Genomic DNA, 16,711 nt, shown 5'->3' with positions numbered 1-16,711 from the left:
GGATTAATGCAATTACTACTGTTTTCCATTCAATCACGCTTGTTTCTATTCTAAGATATCCACTCACACTTCAACATGATGAATGTGATGATCCGTGACACTCATCACTATTCTCAACTTATGAACGCGTGCCTGAAAACCACTTCCGTTCTACCTTAGATTGAATGTGTATCTCTTTGGTTCCTGATTCACGAGTTTGATTGCCTCTCCTGACAACAGAGCATTTGAATCTGTGAGATCGGAGTCTTCATGGTATAAGCTAGAATCAATTGACAGCATCATTGAGATCCGGAAAGTCTAAACCTTGTCTGTGGTATTCCGAGTAGGATCTGGGAAGGGATGACTGTGACGAGCTTCAAACTCGCGAGTGTTGGGCGTAGTGACAGACGCAAAAGGATCAATAGATCCTATTCCAACATGAATGAGAACCGACAGATGATTAGCCGTGCGATGATAGCGCATTTGGACTATTTTCACTGAGAGGACAGACGGTAGCCATTGACAACGGTGATCCCCCAACATACAACTTGCCATGGAAGGAGCCTTGCATGTGTGAAGAAGAAGATAGTAGAAAAGCAGAGATTCAAAAGACAGAGTATCTCCAAAACCTCAACCTGTTCTCCATTACTGCATAACAAGTATTATTTAATCTATGCTCTTTTACTCATTCCAATTAAAATTAAGAATTGTTATTGATATCCTGACTAAGAGTTACAAGATAACCATAGCTTGCTTCAAGCCGACAATCTCCGTAGGATCGACCCTTACTCACGTAAGGTATTACTTGGACGACTCAGTGCACTTGCTGGTTAGTTATGCGAAATTGCAAAAGTGTGATTGCAATTTCGTGCATCAGGAACATAGGCTATTACTTTTTGTTTGTGTGGATACTGCTCTACCCGACCAATGTGTATATTCTAAAGTGTGAGCACACCTAGAATACACACATTGTCTTTTATCATACCACACCTCTATACAAACTTCCTCAATTAAATGTTTATTTGTTTTCTTTTATCTCCAAGTATACAATGTAATTGCTCCCTCCTTTTCCTTTTTGTGCTACTTACCCAATGATTCCTAATTATACCACCTTATTCATTCTTTTTTAGGAATGAGACACGAAGGCAAGGAGCCGGTAGAGGAGGAGGACACTGAGGATGGAGATGCCAAGAAGACGTTGAACTTTGTGATTTTCATGCAACCCAAGCCCCTGCATCCGCCAACTAGAGGTGGAGCTCTTCAGAGACATTTCCCCTCGGATTGTGTTCATGCATGGAGGACTATGCAAACGTTTAAGTGTGGGGGAGGATTCACCATTTTTGGGGCATAACTTTCTTTTCCGAACACTTCGCACTTTATTTTTGCTTCTTTTTATTATGTTTCTTGTATATATTTGGAGTGTTTTTAACCGTTGTATTGCATTTTCTTCTAGCGTATATATCTTAGCTTATGCATAGTTTATTTCTAGCTATTGCATGTTGCATTTTTGGATCTTTTGCATGGTATATATTTTATAGATAGGAGTTATGATTGGATGATGTGAATAGTATAGCACCTAGTTTAATTTTGTCCTAATTTTTCATGTTAATTTTTGCTTATTGAAAATTAGGAATAGAACTAGGGAATTTTGAAAAAAACATTGCATCCATCACATCATATATATATATATATATATATATATATAGGAAATAGGAAATAATTTTGGTGAAAAATAACAAAAATTTTCAAGAATTTTGTTTGTAGGGCGTTCTATTGAATTGATTAGAAAACTGTTTTTAAAACTTGCTTGAATGATTTCTTGATGGAACATAGAAGAGGAAAGAACAAATACCTTGTGAGTTGTTGAGCCTTAATGAGTGGTTACACATTTTAACCACAATTTTGTTCATTGTGTGCTATGCTTCTTCTATGATTGTAATCTTGGTTTTGCTTGATTCTTTATTTCCAATATTTGATGTTTGAATGCATTGAGCATGTTGAGGCCATTTTTGTATTTAAGCCCACTAACCCATATAAACTTACCCTTGCATCTACCATTGTTAACCACTTTGAGCTTTATTTATCCCATTGTTTTTAACATAACCACATCAAAACCCTAAGCGTAAAATAATGGAATGACCTTGAATTGCATCTTTGATTAGCTTAGATTGAAGTGTGTGTGTCATTTAAGTGTGGGAAAAATTTTGGAAAACATTGGTAGTGAATGAAAAAGTTTGTATTGGGTATGCATTGAAAAAGAAAAAATTTTGGAAAATGGGTGCACATTCATGTATCAGTTTGCTTTAACCATATGCATCTGTCATAGAAAAAGAAAAAAAAAGAAATAAAAATAGAAATAGAAAAAAATGAAATGAAAGAAAAATATAGTAATAAGATGGGACAAAAGTTATCCCAAAGAAAAAAATTAATAAAGAATGCATATGTGTTTTGAATAGAAACTAAGGCATGAATGTGTGTGTGAAAAGAAGTAATGGGTGGCTAGAATGCATTTTTGTGGGTTGATTGATATAGGTTGAGTTGGATACTTGAGCTAATCAAAGATTCAATCCTTTAGTCCACTTAGCCATATATTCATCCTACCCTTACCCCAACCGCATTACAAGCTTCTAAAGACCTCATAATACTTGCATGCATGCATCAAATATTTGTTGATTGTTAGATGAAAAGCAATTCCTTGAAAGCATGATTAGAGGAGACTTGAGTGATTAAACCCTAAACACCGAGTGATGAGAGTGTATATACACCTAGTGAGAGTTCGATCACTCAATTCTATGTCTCCACCCTTCTTATCATGCATTCTTGCAAGTTGCTTCATTTTGAAACTTGAGTCAATTCTCTAGATTTTGCTTGCATTGAGCTACTTCTTTGCTTTTCCCCAAATGTTTATACTTACTTAGAAATTTGATTGTTTGTCTTCACCAAATCAATAGGACATTATAGATAGATATATATAGATAGCATATAGCATAGTTGCATGCATGTAGGTAGATGCATTGAATAAGTTGCTTGCCCTTTTATCCTTCTCCTTTTTATGTGTTTAGCATGAGGACATGCTATTGATTAAGTGTGGGAAAAATAATGAATCCATATTTAATGATATATTTTGGCTATAATTGGATGGATTTCATCACATAAACCCACACTTATTCACCAAAATAGCATACTTTTGTGTTTGATCCCTAAATTGAGCCTAAATGTGAAAACATGCATTTTTGTGCTTAAATTGAGCAATTTAATCTCACTTTTGTTTCATTCGATGCCGTGACATATTTGTTGAGTGATTTCAGGTCCTAGAGGCAAGAATAGTTTGGTAGAAGTGGAAGAAAGCATGCAAAAAGGGAGAAAACATGAAGAAAACAAAGAAGAAAAGCATTTCGGCCTGTGCCCACGCAGACCTTCTGTGCCTACGCACAGGGGTCAAAATCAAGACCTGTGCCCATGCACAAGTTGTGCCCATGCACAAGTTGTGCCCATGCTCAGGGCAGAATAGAAATCAGGACCTGTACGTCCGCACAAGTCTATGCCCACGCACAGGAGGAAAATTAGCAAGTGTGCCCATGCACAGACCTGTGCGTCCGGACAGGTACCAGCGCGTGCCTCCATTAAAATTGCACGTGGACTCGTATTTTGGGGGCTTTTTGGCCCATTTTTGAAGGCTTTGGAGCATATTTGAAGGGGGAAGCAACCATATATCATACCATACACTACCATACTTCATAGAATAGTTTTTTAGGAGTAGTTTTAGAGTAGTTTAGTTTCAGGTTTTCTCTCTTAGGGTTTTAATTAGTGTTTCAATGTAGCATTTTATACTTCAATTTTGTTCTTGGATTTTGCTATCTCATTATAAGTATTTCTTTAATTCCTCTTTTATTGCACTACTTGTTCTACACTTTCTTCTACTTTAATTTCCTTTTATCAATACATACATAGTCGTGCAATTTTGGATTCCTAGTTATTTAATTTGAAGTTTGATGGCTTTTATATGTTTGTTTGAGTTATTTTTATTGATTTTGATCATTTATGGTTCATAGCTTTTACCATTTTCCCAATTTTGCCATGTTTTATGTTTATACCGTCTATGTGTTTGATAAAATGCCAATTTTGATTATAGGGTAATTTCCACCCCTTGACTTGGGGAAAATGACTGTATGGATTGCTAGAGTCCTAATGTCCAACATTTAGTGATAATTCTTGGGTTGTTAGTTGTTATTGTTTCTACTAACGCTAGCTTTTTACCAATTAATTTGGTAAGTTAGCTAGGACTTGTGGACTAATAACAATTATGCTCATGATGAACTGAAGATTGATGGTTTAGAAGTTATAGAAAACTCTTGTTGTAAGTATAGTTACTAAACCAAGCAATCAACCTTTCTTACAAAAGTTTTGGTTGTCACAAGTAACAAACCCCTTAAAATTGATAACCGAGTATTTAAACCTCGGGTCGTCTTCTCAAGGAATTGCAGGGAGGTGTTCTTATTATTGGTTATGAAAAGGTGTGTTTTGGGGTTTTGGATTAAGGTAAAAAGTTAGTTGAATGACATGTAAAATAAAATAATAATAACTATAAAATAAACTCTTGGCAAAGTACGAAAATTCGGAAGTCCTATCCTAGTTATCCTTATCAATTGTGATGAGAATTGGATTTTTCTCCCACTTTGTTAACCTCTAACTATGAAGGTAAGTTAAGTGGATGAATTAATTCTGATTCCTCAAGTCCTAGTCTTCCCTTAGGAAAAGTTAGAGTTAGTGGAACTCGAATTAATTCTTGAAGAATTCCAATTTTCAATCAACAATGAGATTGATAACTCAAGAGTCTCCAATTATTTAACCAAAGCCAAAAGGGAAAATATCTAAATTAAATTAAAAACATTTATAAATGAAGCAAAGCAAAATTAAATCTGAAAATACCTCAAATTGCATTCACAAAAGAACTTAAATCTGACATAGACATTCATAAATTAAATTAGGAAAATAAATAAAAGAAACATTGATCCTGGGATTGAGAGTCACTCCAAAAACTAAGAGAAGTCCTAAATCCTAATCCTAAGAGAGATGAGAGAACCTCTCTCTCTAAAAACTACATCTACTCCTAAAATTGTGAATATGAAAGCTTTTCTTTTTGAATGAATAGATTCCCCCACTTTATAGCCTTTCATCTGTATTTTCTGGGCCGCAAACTGGGTCGAAAACAGCCCGAAAATCGCTGGAGAAGAATTCAAACACGCTGATTTCCATCACTGCGACGCGGCCGCATGGAGCACGCGGTCGCGTCGCCTAGCGTCAGAGCAACTATGGCATATTATATATCAAATCGAAGCCCCGAATGTTAGCTTTCCAACGCAACTGGAACCGCATCATTTGGGTTGTGCATGTACTGGAGTTGCTCAGGGTGCTGCTTAGTGTTGTATCCTTCATAGCTCTCTTCATGTTGTCCCTAAACAGTTGGAGGTTGACTTGTTGTGCTAACTGCAGCCAATTGCAATCCGTCCATCCTCTTTGACATCATCTCTATCTGTTGTTGAAGTTGCTGGTGCAATAGCTTATTTTGGGCTAAGATGGCATCCACACCTTCAAGCTCATAGACACCTCTCTTTGGGGTCGGTTGTCTCTCCGAGGAGTAAAAATATTGGTTGTTGGCCACCATATCTATGAGATCATGTGCCTCTTGTGAAGTTTTTATCATTTGGAGTGACCCTCCTGAAGAGTAATCTAAAGCTTTTCTTGCTTTCATAGAGAGGCCCTCATAGAAGTTTTGGAGCTTCACCCATTCACTAAACATGTCTGGAAGACATCTTCTGATTAGTGCTTTATACCTCTCCCAAGCTTCATATAGTGACTCTCCCTCCAGTTATCTAAAGTTTGCACATCGGTCTTGAGCTTGATGATTCTTTAAGGGGGGTAGAACTTGGCCAAGAATTTTCTAACCAAGTCATCCCAGTTTGTGATGCTTTTCTTTGGGAAGGTTTCCAGCCATTGAGTAGCCTTGTCCCTTAGAGAGAAGGAAAATAGCAGCAGCTTGTAGATGTCTGGATGCACCCCATTGGTCTTGACAGTGTCACATATTCTCAAGAAAACAGAGAGATGTTGATTTGGGTCCTCTAAAGCACTTCCTCCATATTGGCAATTGTTCTGAACCAGAGTAATGAGCTGTGGTTTAAGCTCAAAGTTGTTGGCATTCACATTTAGAGTAAGAACGCTACTCCCATAATTTCTAGGATCAGGGATAGTATAGGAGGCTAGCACTCTCCTGGTAGGTTGACCATGGTTGTTGGCAACCTCCTCAGGTGGATTCTGCATGTTGTCCTCCTCGACTTGATCAAGATCCTCCTCTGAGTTTTCTTCTCCAATTACACCCTTTCCTTTTGCTTCTCTTCTAAGTCTCAGGAAGGTTCTTTCAGGTTCAGAATCAAAGGAAGTAGAGGCACCTTTTTCTTTCCCCTGGCATACACAACACAAAACAAACAAAAATGACAAATGAACACTCTATTGCTAGAGTGAATGTTAGAGTTAGTGGACACAATGTGTCAAATAGTTAATATGCTTGAAAGAAAACAAAAGAAAAATGCCTAATCTAGACTATCATCCATTTAGTTATTGTCAATCTAACTCAATCCCCGGCAACGGCGCCAAAAATTTGATGACACAGGAATTTGCACAGCACAAATCCCCTTCGGCAGGTGTACCGAATCGTCAAGTAATAACTCACAAGAGTGAGGTCAATCCCACAGGGATTGATGAATTGAGCAACTTTAGTGAGGTGATTGGTCTAGTCAAGCTAATATTGAAAGGTTTTGGTGAAAATTGATGAACAGAATATAAATTATAGAAACTTAAACTGCTAGAAGTTAAAGGGCAAAAACTTAAATGGCACAGAATGTAGAGTACTAGAAATTTAAATATTAGAAGGTAAAGGACAGAAACTTAAATGGCATGAAAGGTAAAGAACTGAAACTTAAAGAGCAAGAAACTTAAATCAACTGAAGCTTAAATGACAAGAAAGTAAAGGCAATAATGTAAATAGCAATGGAAAGTAAATTGCATGAAATGTAAAGCGCTTTGGGTGCTGGGAATTAAATGAAGCAATAAATTTAAGGCACTTAAAGTGAACTCAAGGAAATCAAAGTGAAGAATAACAAAGAGAGATTCATTAGGGATTGGAGATATCATAATCCATCATGAATCAATGGGTCTCAACTTCATTCTCAATCATATGAAGTAGATCTATCGTGGATTGTAATTAATTGAGTCCCAATTCCTTGGCAACCCAATTTCTCTAAACACAATCAATTTGTCAATTCCTTGATCTAATTGTCATGAGAAAAGGTTAAATGCATTTCACTTATCCATAAGTCACACAAACTCTCAAGATCTCAATTCCTCCTGAATAGTGTTGATCAAGAGAATTGTGAGAGAAAGAGCTTCAATTTTAGTTCCTATGATTCCCCTTCCAAGGCTCACATAGGAATTCAATGGATTTAAACCCCCTTCCGGAGTGAGTAAGTAAAATCAAAACAGAAGTTATCTCTTAGCTACAACAAGCGGATTGAGAAGAAGAAGAATTTCATTCAATCATGTGAATTACAATAGAGCTCCTCCCCCTAATGATGTGGGGTTTAGTTCATCATTGCTCAGCAAAATCAAAAGGAAAAGAAAAGTACATAAAAGTAAAAGAAAGTACAAAGAAAATGATTCAGGGTTTCTCAATTAGGGTCCCTGCTTCCCAGCCTTTTTTCTAACTTCAAAATCTATCCTATTTATACACTTTCCATATCAATCTTCAAGTCTTTGGATGTGGGCTTTGACCTTAGTTGAAGCAAGTTAGGAGTGGCTCTTTCTGACGTCGACATAGGCGTTAGTTCACTAACGTTCATAAGCTTGCATGGGTGCCATTGAAACTGGAATTGGCCTTGGCGTTAGTCACCAATGTTAGTGCACAAACAGTGGCTAACGTTGCCTTTAAAATCCTTTAGGAACGTTGCCACTGGCGTTGGTTCACCAACGTTGGTGCACCAACGTTCGTTCAGTCACGCGTACGCGTCGCCCATACATACGCGTCGCTGACCAATTTTCCTTTTGTGCGTGTGCACAAGGCCTCATGTATACACACACTAGCAATTTTTTCAGCTCCAACTTGAGAATTTATCGAAGATGTTGGTGTGCTAACTTGAAGTAAAATTGGCACACCAATGTTGGCACCATATTTTGCGAGTAACGTTGGTGAGCCAACTTTGGACCACCAACGTTGCTCCTTATGCTTGGCACAATGTTGATGGGCAACGTTGGTGAGCCAACTTTGGCCACTAACATTGCTCCTTATGCTTGGCACAACGTTGATAGGTAACGTTGGTGAGCCAACTTTGGCCACCAGTGTTGCTTCCCCATTCCTTGACAATGTTGATGGGCAACGTTGGTGAGCCAACTTTGGCCACCAACGTTCCCTCCTCCTTCTTTGCAATGTTGATGGGCAACGTTGGTGAGCCAATTTTGGCCACCAACATTGCCTCCTCCTTCTTCTCTACCCTTTCTTTGCTTCTTCTTACCTATCATAAACCACCCTTGAGCCTTTGAGGGAATGGTGCTTTTGGCATATATGGTTCCAAGACTTCCTTCATCATTGGATCCTCCCTTTGTGCAGGGTTAATTCCTTGTTCTGTCCCTTCCAATTTCTCCCTTGGGAACCCTTTGTTGTGCTCTGTTAGCCTGATAGCTTCTTCCTCCAAGATCTCATCACTCTTTAGAGTGATTGCCTTACATTCTTCCCAATTCAGATTTCTTGTTTCTCCTCTTGGATTCTTCTCAGTATCACTTGGGAAGCTGTCAGTAGGTTTAGAAATTTGCTGAGAGAAATATCCTACTTGGGCTTCAAGCTTCTTGATGACAGCTCCTTGGTTTTGCATATTGGACCTTACTTCCTCCTTAAATGCCTTGTTGTCCTTAGACTCCTTGCATAGTTCTTCAAGTAAAGCCTCAATCCGGGAGATTCTATCCTCAGATGGTGATTGTGATGGTGGGTTGAAAAGTGGAGGTTGAGGATGGTTGTTTTGTGCTTGATATGGAGATTGGAAGGAGGTGTTATGTGGTGCTTGATATAGTCTTTGGTTGGAGTGTTGGTAAGTGGGATTGTTATAATGGTTGGAGTTTTGAGGCCTATGGTCCTGGGTTTGGTTTTGCTGGCTTCCCCACCCAAAGTTTGGGTGGTTTTTCCAACCAGAATTGTAGATTTTGGAGTGTGGATCGTAGGGTTGTCTTGATGAGTTTCCAACATAATTAGCTTATTTCTAATCACATCCTTCCTCTACATCCACTCCTTCTTGAGCTGGTGGTTGAGTATTGACTGCTGCAACTTAATTTTTCTCCATCTGCTTGGTGAGGTCTGCCAAATGCTTAGTAATTAACTTGTTCTGAGCTAGCAATGCATTCATATGGCTCAACTCCATCACTCCTTTGTTGGTGTTCTGGTCTGGGGCATAGAAATACTCATTATTAGCCACTATTTTAATTATATCTATGGCCTCTTCTATGGTCTTTTTAGTATTGAGAGAGCCTCTTGAAGAGTGGTCCAGGACCTTCTTTGCTTCTTTAGAAAGACCTTCATAGAAAATGTGCAGCTACACCCATTCATTGAACATATCAGGGGGACATCTTCTTGTTAGCTCCTTATATCTTTTCCAGGCTTCATACAAAGTTTCTCCATCTAGTTGCTTAAAGGTTTGCACATCCGTTCTCAACTTTATTATAAGCCAAAACATGGATCACCTGACTCAGTTCGACCCAGTTGAATTCAAAAATAAAAAATATACATTACAATGCCTTGGATTATGACTATGATATGGTGAGTATGTTAGTTATGAGGCTGGATTATGCTCAATCTTTAGATAAGATGCAAGAGTGTGTTTTGTTGTAAGGTTATGTTTGTGTTTTAAATGTGGATAGAGTTTGTTGTAGTACCTCACTCTTATAAAGGATTTTTGTGAAAAAAAAAACTAATTTTTACATATTTTAATTCCATCTTTTAGTTATTACCTGCTAATATTTTTTATTTAAATATTATAATTTTGTTATAAGTTTAATATAGACTTGATTTTTATCTGATCTTGAGTTGATGTTATTGTGGCCTGAAACAGTGAGGTTTTATTGGGTTTAGAGGCGAGATAAAAATTTTAAAAATAGACCCGATCAATATTTTAGACACGATCTATGTCAAGACAAACTCGATTTCAACTAGTCCAAATATACCCCTAACATAAATAAAGAAGGAGAAGACTATATAAATAAAGATCGCGTAGAAAGAGAAAGAACATGTATATAAGTATAACTTGGTTAGACTTATTTTAAAAACTATTTGACTATCTAGTATATTTAGACTTTTATTAATGTCAAAATTTTTTTAATACTATTTTAATAATTTACTCGTTTAAATAAATAAATCTTTTTCCTAATCCTAATGGTTTGATGATAATGTCAAAAGATTATTAGAACTGGACCAATTTTTTATTTTTTGATGACTATGCAGAAATAAAGCTTGGGTTATGATTCTTTTTTCATTAAAAAATGATTATATACTATGTATATAATAATTAAATATTTTTAAAATACATGTCAATTATAAAAATTGCTTCAAGTTATGAAGTTAATTTGAAGCACTAAATATTAATTATGCACAAATAATAATAACACAAAATATTATTTGTAATTATATTAAATATATGCAAAAAAATAAGTACTAAATTGATCATTTCTATAAAATGTATTAAAATATAAAATATATATTAAAAATAAATTAAATAATATATATTTATATATTAATATATTTATATATTAATATAAATAACTAATTTAATAATTAATTTTTGATATACAAATATTAATTTATAATTATTTATGCACTCTCTTTAGGTATCTATTTTATAAAGTTGAATTAATGTAATTTAATTAAATTATATACAATTTCAAAAGAAACACATTATGATATTAGTGGATTAGTGGATATTTAATGTGGTGATTTGAAGGTAAACTACTAACAAGTCTATATGCGACCTAACAAAAGGTGCATGAGCCATTCATTCACTGCCATGGAAATGGTACCCAATGGAGGGAGGGTTGGTCCACACACCACTCTTTCTTTCTCTCTGACAAATCTTAATTTAGGGATTATGGATCGATTACTGTGCTTGCCTGCTTCCTACTCTCTCCCTTTAATCACTCCCTCTCATGCTTTCCTTCCATCATCCTTTTGTCGTCTTTTATTGCCCTCTTTCTCCTCACTCATTTAATAATACAATAAATAATTAATAAATATATTTATATAATAAAAGTTAAGGAAAAAATAACATAACATAATAAATAAAAGAAGCAGAGGAAGGAAGAAGAAGATAACCATCATCATATTCATAGTTGGGACCGGTTCTCCAATCAAACCCTCGATTTCTGACGTACTCACCCCAATTTGAATCCAGGGATCCCTTTCGGGTAACTTCGATTTCTCTCTCTCTCTCTGGTTTCATCTTTTCCGAATTTTGCTTCGTCAAATCCTATGTTACTCGATTATGCTCATGATTTTTCCCCTTTTTAGGTTATAGAGATGTATGAATTCGAGTTTTTTTTGTCATTTCTTTCATCCGTTGTGTCGATTATGTGGGTGGAGGAACGCGCTCACCATTAGGTTTTCATCCCCAATTTCGCTATTTTCTAACCCTCCTCTTCCGGAAGATATAATCGATTTTTCTAATTTCTAAGGCTTGATTGTCTTTGTTAAATTTTCTAATAAGTATTTTTTTTAAATTCATTTTTTATTTGTCTAATTTTAATTTCGCAGCTGGATTAACCTAAGCTTAATTATTTTTGGTTGTCTTAGAAAGCATGGGAATTTAGGATTTGGGTGTTGTAAAGTTCCACTCAGTTTCATGATGGTCTTCGATTTTCACCTGGTTACTGTGAGGCTCATGTAGTGTCTTAGCTTTTCGGTGCCTTACCTCTTAGGATGCAAACATTGACCATTGCATACTGCACTCTTTGGTATAGCTGAGAAAGAAGGGGAGTAGAAGCTTTGCATTGAGACATCATTGCAAAATTTTAAAACTGTTCGTGGTTTTCTCCTAACACCTAAGCTTTAGTGTTTGTAGTCAGCACAAGGTAAAATTGCCTGTGTTCATTTCTCAACTTAACAAATGATTAGTATATTTTTCTAGTGAATCGCTCTTTTAATTACAAGCTTCTGTTTAATGTGCTTGCATTAAGATTTATTTGTTATCAGAGCTATGGCATTATGCTAATATAGTTGTAGATTATGTGATGTTGACACTGGAGGTTTCACCCTCCAGGAGATCCTTTTCTCCTCCCCATACCAGTTGTTTTTACCTCTTAAATGACAGAAAAATAACTATAAGTTGTCAGGAAAGTTTTCAGCGCATAGTAATAAAATACCATTGCATTCTTATATCTTAACCTATAAAAGAGTTTGTTTTTATTTTTTTTCTTTATTGATATCCATTGTACTGAAATGCATAATATTGGTCCCATTATATTTTTGTGTGTTTTACCTCATTCTAATCATTGGTTGAATAAATCTAAATTTTGACCGGGTCTGTGATAAAGCATGCTATGCTCTACAGTTTCATAACCAAAGGTTTCTTTTTCCCTTTATGCCACTTTATGCAGCTCTGTTGTAGCCTATGAGAACCTAATATATATTTTCTGGTGATCAATTTAGGTGTAATAGCTTGATTCTGATGCAAGGTCAAAGAAGGACAACTGGGTCATTCCCTGCTATTGTTGGTATGATGCAAGGGCCTAACTCGAGCGGCACTGATATGAATCATCAGTCTTCTTTGAATCATGTGCAAAGTACCGTAGATTTCCGGTTGTCAGATTATAGAGGGTCCACTGGCGAGACTGCTTGTTTACGAGCTACTGGTCCTAACGTACAGAGTTTTAGTGGCTGGAATACTGGTGAACCGAGTTCTAGACTGAATCTGATCAACCAAGTCAATGATGAAGGTCTAAAATCTGAACATGGTCCATCTTCATCATGTAGTGCTACTGCTGAGGATGGTCTCAGAACAGAGGAAAGGTCATTTGAACCAAATAATATGATTTTTCCAGTTAGTTCAAATACTAATCTACATGGAAATCATTCTAGAATTCAGCCTTCTTTTTTGCAAGGATCCAGCTCCAGTCATATAACCCAGAATGGTAATCTAGATATGGAGCACACAGCACAAGCTGCTAACCGTGGGAAAGGCATAGCAGCAAGTAGCAGTGTGAATCACAATGATAGTGGTGGATATGATAGAGAGCAAACAGCTTTCAGCAGTGCTTCATACAATCGTCATACTGGAACTTCATCCGAAAACCCTGGATTCATGACTTGGGGAAATAGTGGCAGTTCAAGTTCTGCTTTAGTTAATTGGGGTTCTTCCTGCAAGAGAAAGGCCCTTGAAGGTAGTTCTGGTCAACTGTGTACTGGAGGAAGCTCAAACTCTCTTTTACAATCCGAAAATGGATGCTGGCCCACTAATCCTGTTGATCTTAATGTTTCAAGCAGTTTAAATGTTTCAATGCCCTTAGAGGATGTTCCTGTCACTCTTCCTCCATTACAGCTGAACTTGAGAAGTGAAGTGAGACAAGGAGCAACTGATGCATTTCCCTTAATAAATGTCCCAGAAAATGTGGAAAGGCCTCTCAGAAACTTTGATAGGAGAATGGCCCATGTACAGCATCAGGAATCTATACCTCTCAATTTACCATCAGCAGTGAGTTCTAGGCATCATAATCATTCTTCTCCCCATCAAATACCTTGCTCCCACTCGTTTAATGATTCTTTGGAATTGAGGTTAACGCCTGGAGTAAATGCTGCCAATTCTGGTGCTCCTCAGAACCAGTCACCTCCCCTTAACATGCCTCCTTTTCCTTGGAATAGAGCTTCTAACCCTAGAGGGGCTAGAACTTCAACTTCTCATAACTCTGTAGAAAGAGTGGTACAGGAAGATTTTAATATAAGAATTTTTCCAAGAGAGAGTTCTGGGCACCCGACAAATGTACCTGCACCCACAGTACATGAACCAACACCTTGGCGTACATCCTCTGCTAATGCAAACAATTCTGGAGGTGTACCTACTACATCTTGGATGGGATCTAGTTCAAACATCGTTCCATTACCTAATCCCAGCTGGATTGTTAACCCTGAAGTCCCTACAGATAATCTGCAAAGATTGTCAGAGTTCAGTCCTTGGTCTCTTTTTCCATCAATTAGCTCAGCATCCAGTGTTCAGAATGGTCATTCTGCTCCATCTTCTTCAGGATCCTCTTCTATTACTCAGGGGTCCCGCAACAATCAGCCATATCTAAGAGCAGCATTGTTAATGGAAAGGAGGGGTGGTGATGTACTCTCTACTCCGCGAGCATTAACCGTTGACAATGAGGGAAGACGCCGACTAATATCTGAGGTATAATCTTGGCTTTATATTCCTTTTTATGGAATATTTTGCACTATTATTTCTAGGCTACACCATGATGCAGGTATGCTGGAATTCCCATAAAAGTTTATTCATTTAGCCATGAATTAAGAATTTAGACCTTAGGAATATGCATTGGTTTATACGCAGTTTGAATTTTCAAGATTCATACCATTGTGTAAAAATATTTATGGTCTTGTTGACTTGATGTTATCATCTAATTATGTATGCAGTTCTTTCTCATCTTTTCATTTTCTTTCAGTATTCTTGTCTTGTCAACAGGATTTTTTAGCTGTTTTAGCCAACTAACAGTCATCTTGATGCAACCAGTCTAACTGACCAAATTTAATTGTTCTCTGCCAGATTCGCCAAGTCTTGATTGCAATGCGGAGGGGTGATAACTTAAGGGCCGAGGTTCTAAATTTATTGCATAAGCATATCTCTTGATCATATGTTGTGTTGTGAAATCCATCTTGGAAATTTTATCTGCTTTGGTTGATCACCCTTAATGATATATCAATGTCCCTACTTCTCCTTCATCTTATGGATATCTAAGAAGGAAATGCTATGTTACATTTGGATTTTGGACTGTATGTGAACAATTATCACCAAGCATACCCTATCATTGAATCTAGATGAACAAATGCTTAAAAAAGAAAAAAAGTATGTTACATTTGGATTTTGGACTGTATGTGAGCAATTATCACCAAGCATACGCTATCATTGAATGTAGATAAGAAATGCTTAAAAAAGAAAAAAAAAAGAAAAATTACAGGCTACACCTTCCATGTTTACTTTATTTTGTTGTTGATTCTCTTGCATGCATTTTTGTGCCTATAGTCAAGTTACAAGACAAACATTTGCTTTTGATTTTTGAAGCAAGAACAAGCTGAATTGGTAACTTGCTTTGCGGCATCTGCCATATTCTTGTGGACCTCGTATTACTCTATTGAAAATGCTAACTTAAGGATGTTCTCCTTTGCCACTTGTGAAATGTCAGGATTATATGCTTTTTGACCCTTTCATATATCATGGGATGGCTGAACTGCATGACAGGCACAGAGAAATGCGCCTTGATGTTGATAACATGTCTTATGAGGTAAAAAACAAATGATTGTTATTCCTCTACGTTGGCAATGTTTCTGCGGTTTCTTCTGACTTCAAGGTGAACTGCAGGAATTGTTGGCATTGGAGGAGCGAATTGGAGATGTCAGCACTGGATTGAGCGAGGATGTCATTATGAAGTCAATGAAACAGCAAATATACATGTCTGTTATGGCGGAGTCTTCTACAGATCTTGAGCCTTGTTGTATCTGTCAGGTAAGAGTTATGGTCTCAGACTTTCAGCTAATTAAGGTGCAATTGCAAGTTGGGAAGGAAACAGCTCAATGAGTAAAAGGGATCTGTCTTACTCTTGAAGCCCTTTTCTTATTCTATCTTTTCCTCCAAGACCCAAACTCCCCAACACACCCTTAAAGTAAAGAGGGGATTCTTCTTATAACATTTGTTATTGTTCTCCAATGTTCTGCAGGAGGATTATACTGAGGGAGAGAATGTTGGCTCGCTAGATTGTGGACATGAATTTCACAGTAATTGCATCAAGCAATGGCTAATGCAGAAGAACCTTTGCCCCATTTGCAAAACAACAGGCTTAGCTACATGATAGGGGGAGCCTATATGGCTCTATCATGTGAGCCTGAAAGGAAATTTCCCTATTGTGTCTAAGTTTGATCTTTATATGGCTCTATCTATGACTTGTTTACCGTCATGAACTTCCTCTTCCTCATGAGGACTTGACCTCTCCTTTGTCATCGTTTGGGAGAGGGAAAAAAAAAACGAAAAAAAGACAAGAAAAATAGTAATCAAGAAACATTGGTGGGTGACTTATAATAGTTTCGTTTATACTGTCGTAATGGATTATTTTTATGTCATTTATGATAGCAACAAGCACTTGAATTTTATTTAATTTCAACATAAATTTAAGACTGGTGGCTGCCAAGAGTATTATTATTAAGTGATTAGTGATTGCCTTTAGTTGCTTGCAAAATATTTGTTACAATACCTGGTAAGTCTATTCTGTTAGTTTCACCTAATGCTTGTTTGAACTGACTCAATGGAGATTAGTTACGAAGTGAGGAACTAGTACTTTTGGATTAATCTTTTCAATTATGTGTAGGTCTTTACCAAAATGCTCTAAAGCGGATTAGTTTTTCACTTTTTCGCTGTCTCTTTGGGTCAAGACTTCATTTTAATATTTT

General features: G+C 36.8%; 1 protein-coding gene across 2 annotated transcripts; it reads left to right on the top strand.

Annotated features, from left to right (window-relative positions):
* The first annotated feature begins 11,173 nt into the window (after window positions 1-11,173).
* MBR2 (RING/U-box superfamily protein) lies at window positions 11,174-16,500 on the top strand. Of its 2 annotated transcripts, XM_021113375.2 has the most exons (7): window positions 11,304-11,469; window positions 11,855-12,132; window positions 12,710-14,444; window positions 14,817-14,867; window positions 15,454-15,552; window positions 15,630-15,773; window positions 15,985-16,500. In XM_021113375.2, the coding sequence occupies exons 3-7, from the start codon at window positions 12,729-12,731 to the stop codon at window positions 16,114-16,116; spliced, it is 2,142 nt and encodes a 713-aa protein (XP_020969034.1). In that variant the 5' UTR covers window positions 11,304-11,469; window positions 11,855-12,132; window positions 12,710-12,728; the 3' UTR covers window positions 16,117-16,500. The 2 variants fall into 2 exon arrangements, with proteins under 2 accessions (XP_016180002.1, XP_020969034.1); XM_016324516.3 differs by lacking the exon at window positions 11,855-12,132 and having other exon boundaries at window positions 11,174-11,469.
* The last annotated feature ends 211 nt before the right edge of the window (window positions 16,501-16,711 follow it).

This window comes from Arachis ipaensis, chromosome B10 (assembly GCF_059453495.1).
Source record: "Arachis ipaensis isolate K30076 ecotype BB chromosome B10, ASM5945349v1, whole genome shotgun sequence".
In the NCBI taxonomy this organism is placed as follows: domain Eukaryota; kingdom Viridiplantae; phylum Streptophyta; class Magnoliopsida; order Fabales; family Fabaceae; genus Arachis; species Arachis ipaensis.
The sequence above is the reverse complement of the archived record's forward strand: the minus strand, read 5'-3'. Positions and strand labels throughout refer to the sequence as shown.

Coding starts and splice junctions, on each gene's coding strand:
- MBR2 (XM_016324516.3), top strand. CDS start 12,729: ATGCAAGGTCAAAGAAGGACAACTGGGTCATTCCCTGCTATTGTTGGT. Junction 14,868..15,453: donor GTGATAACTTAAGGGCCGAG/GTTCTAAATTTA, acceptor GTGAAATGTCAG/GATTATATGCTTTTTGACCC. Junction 15,553..15,629: donor TTGATAACATGTCTTATGAG/GTAAAAAACAAA, acceptor GGTGAACTGCAG/GAATTGTTGGCATTGGAGGA.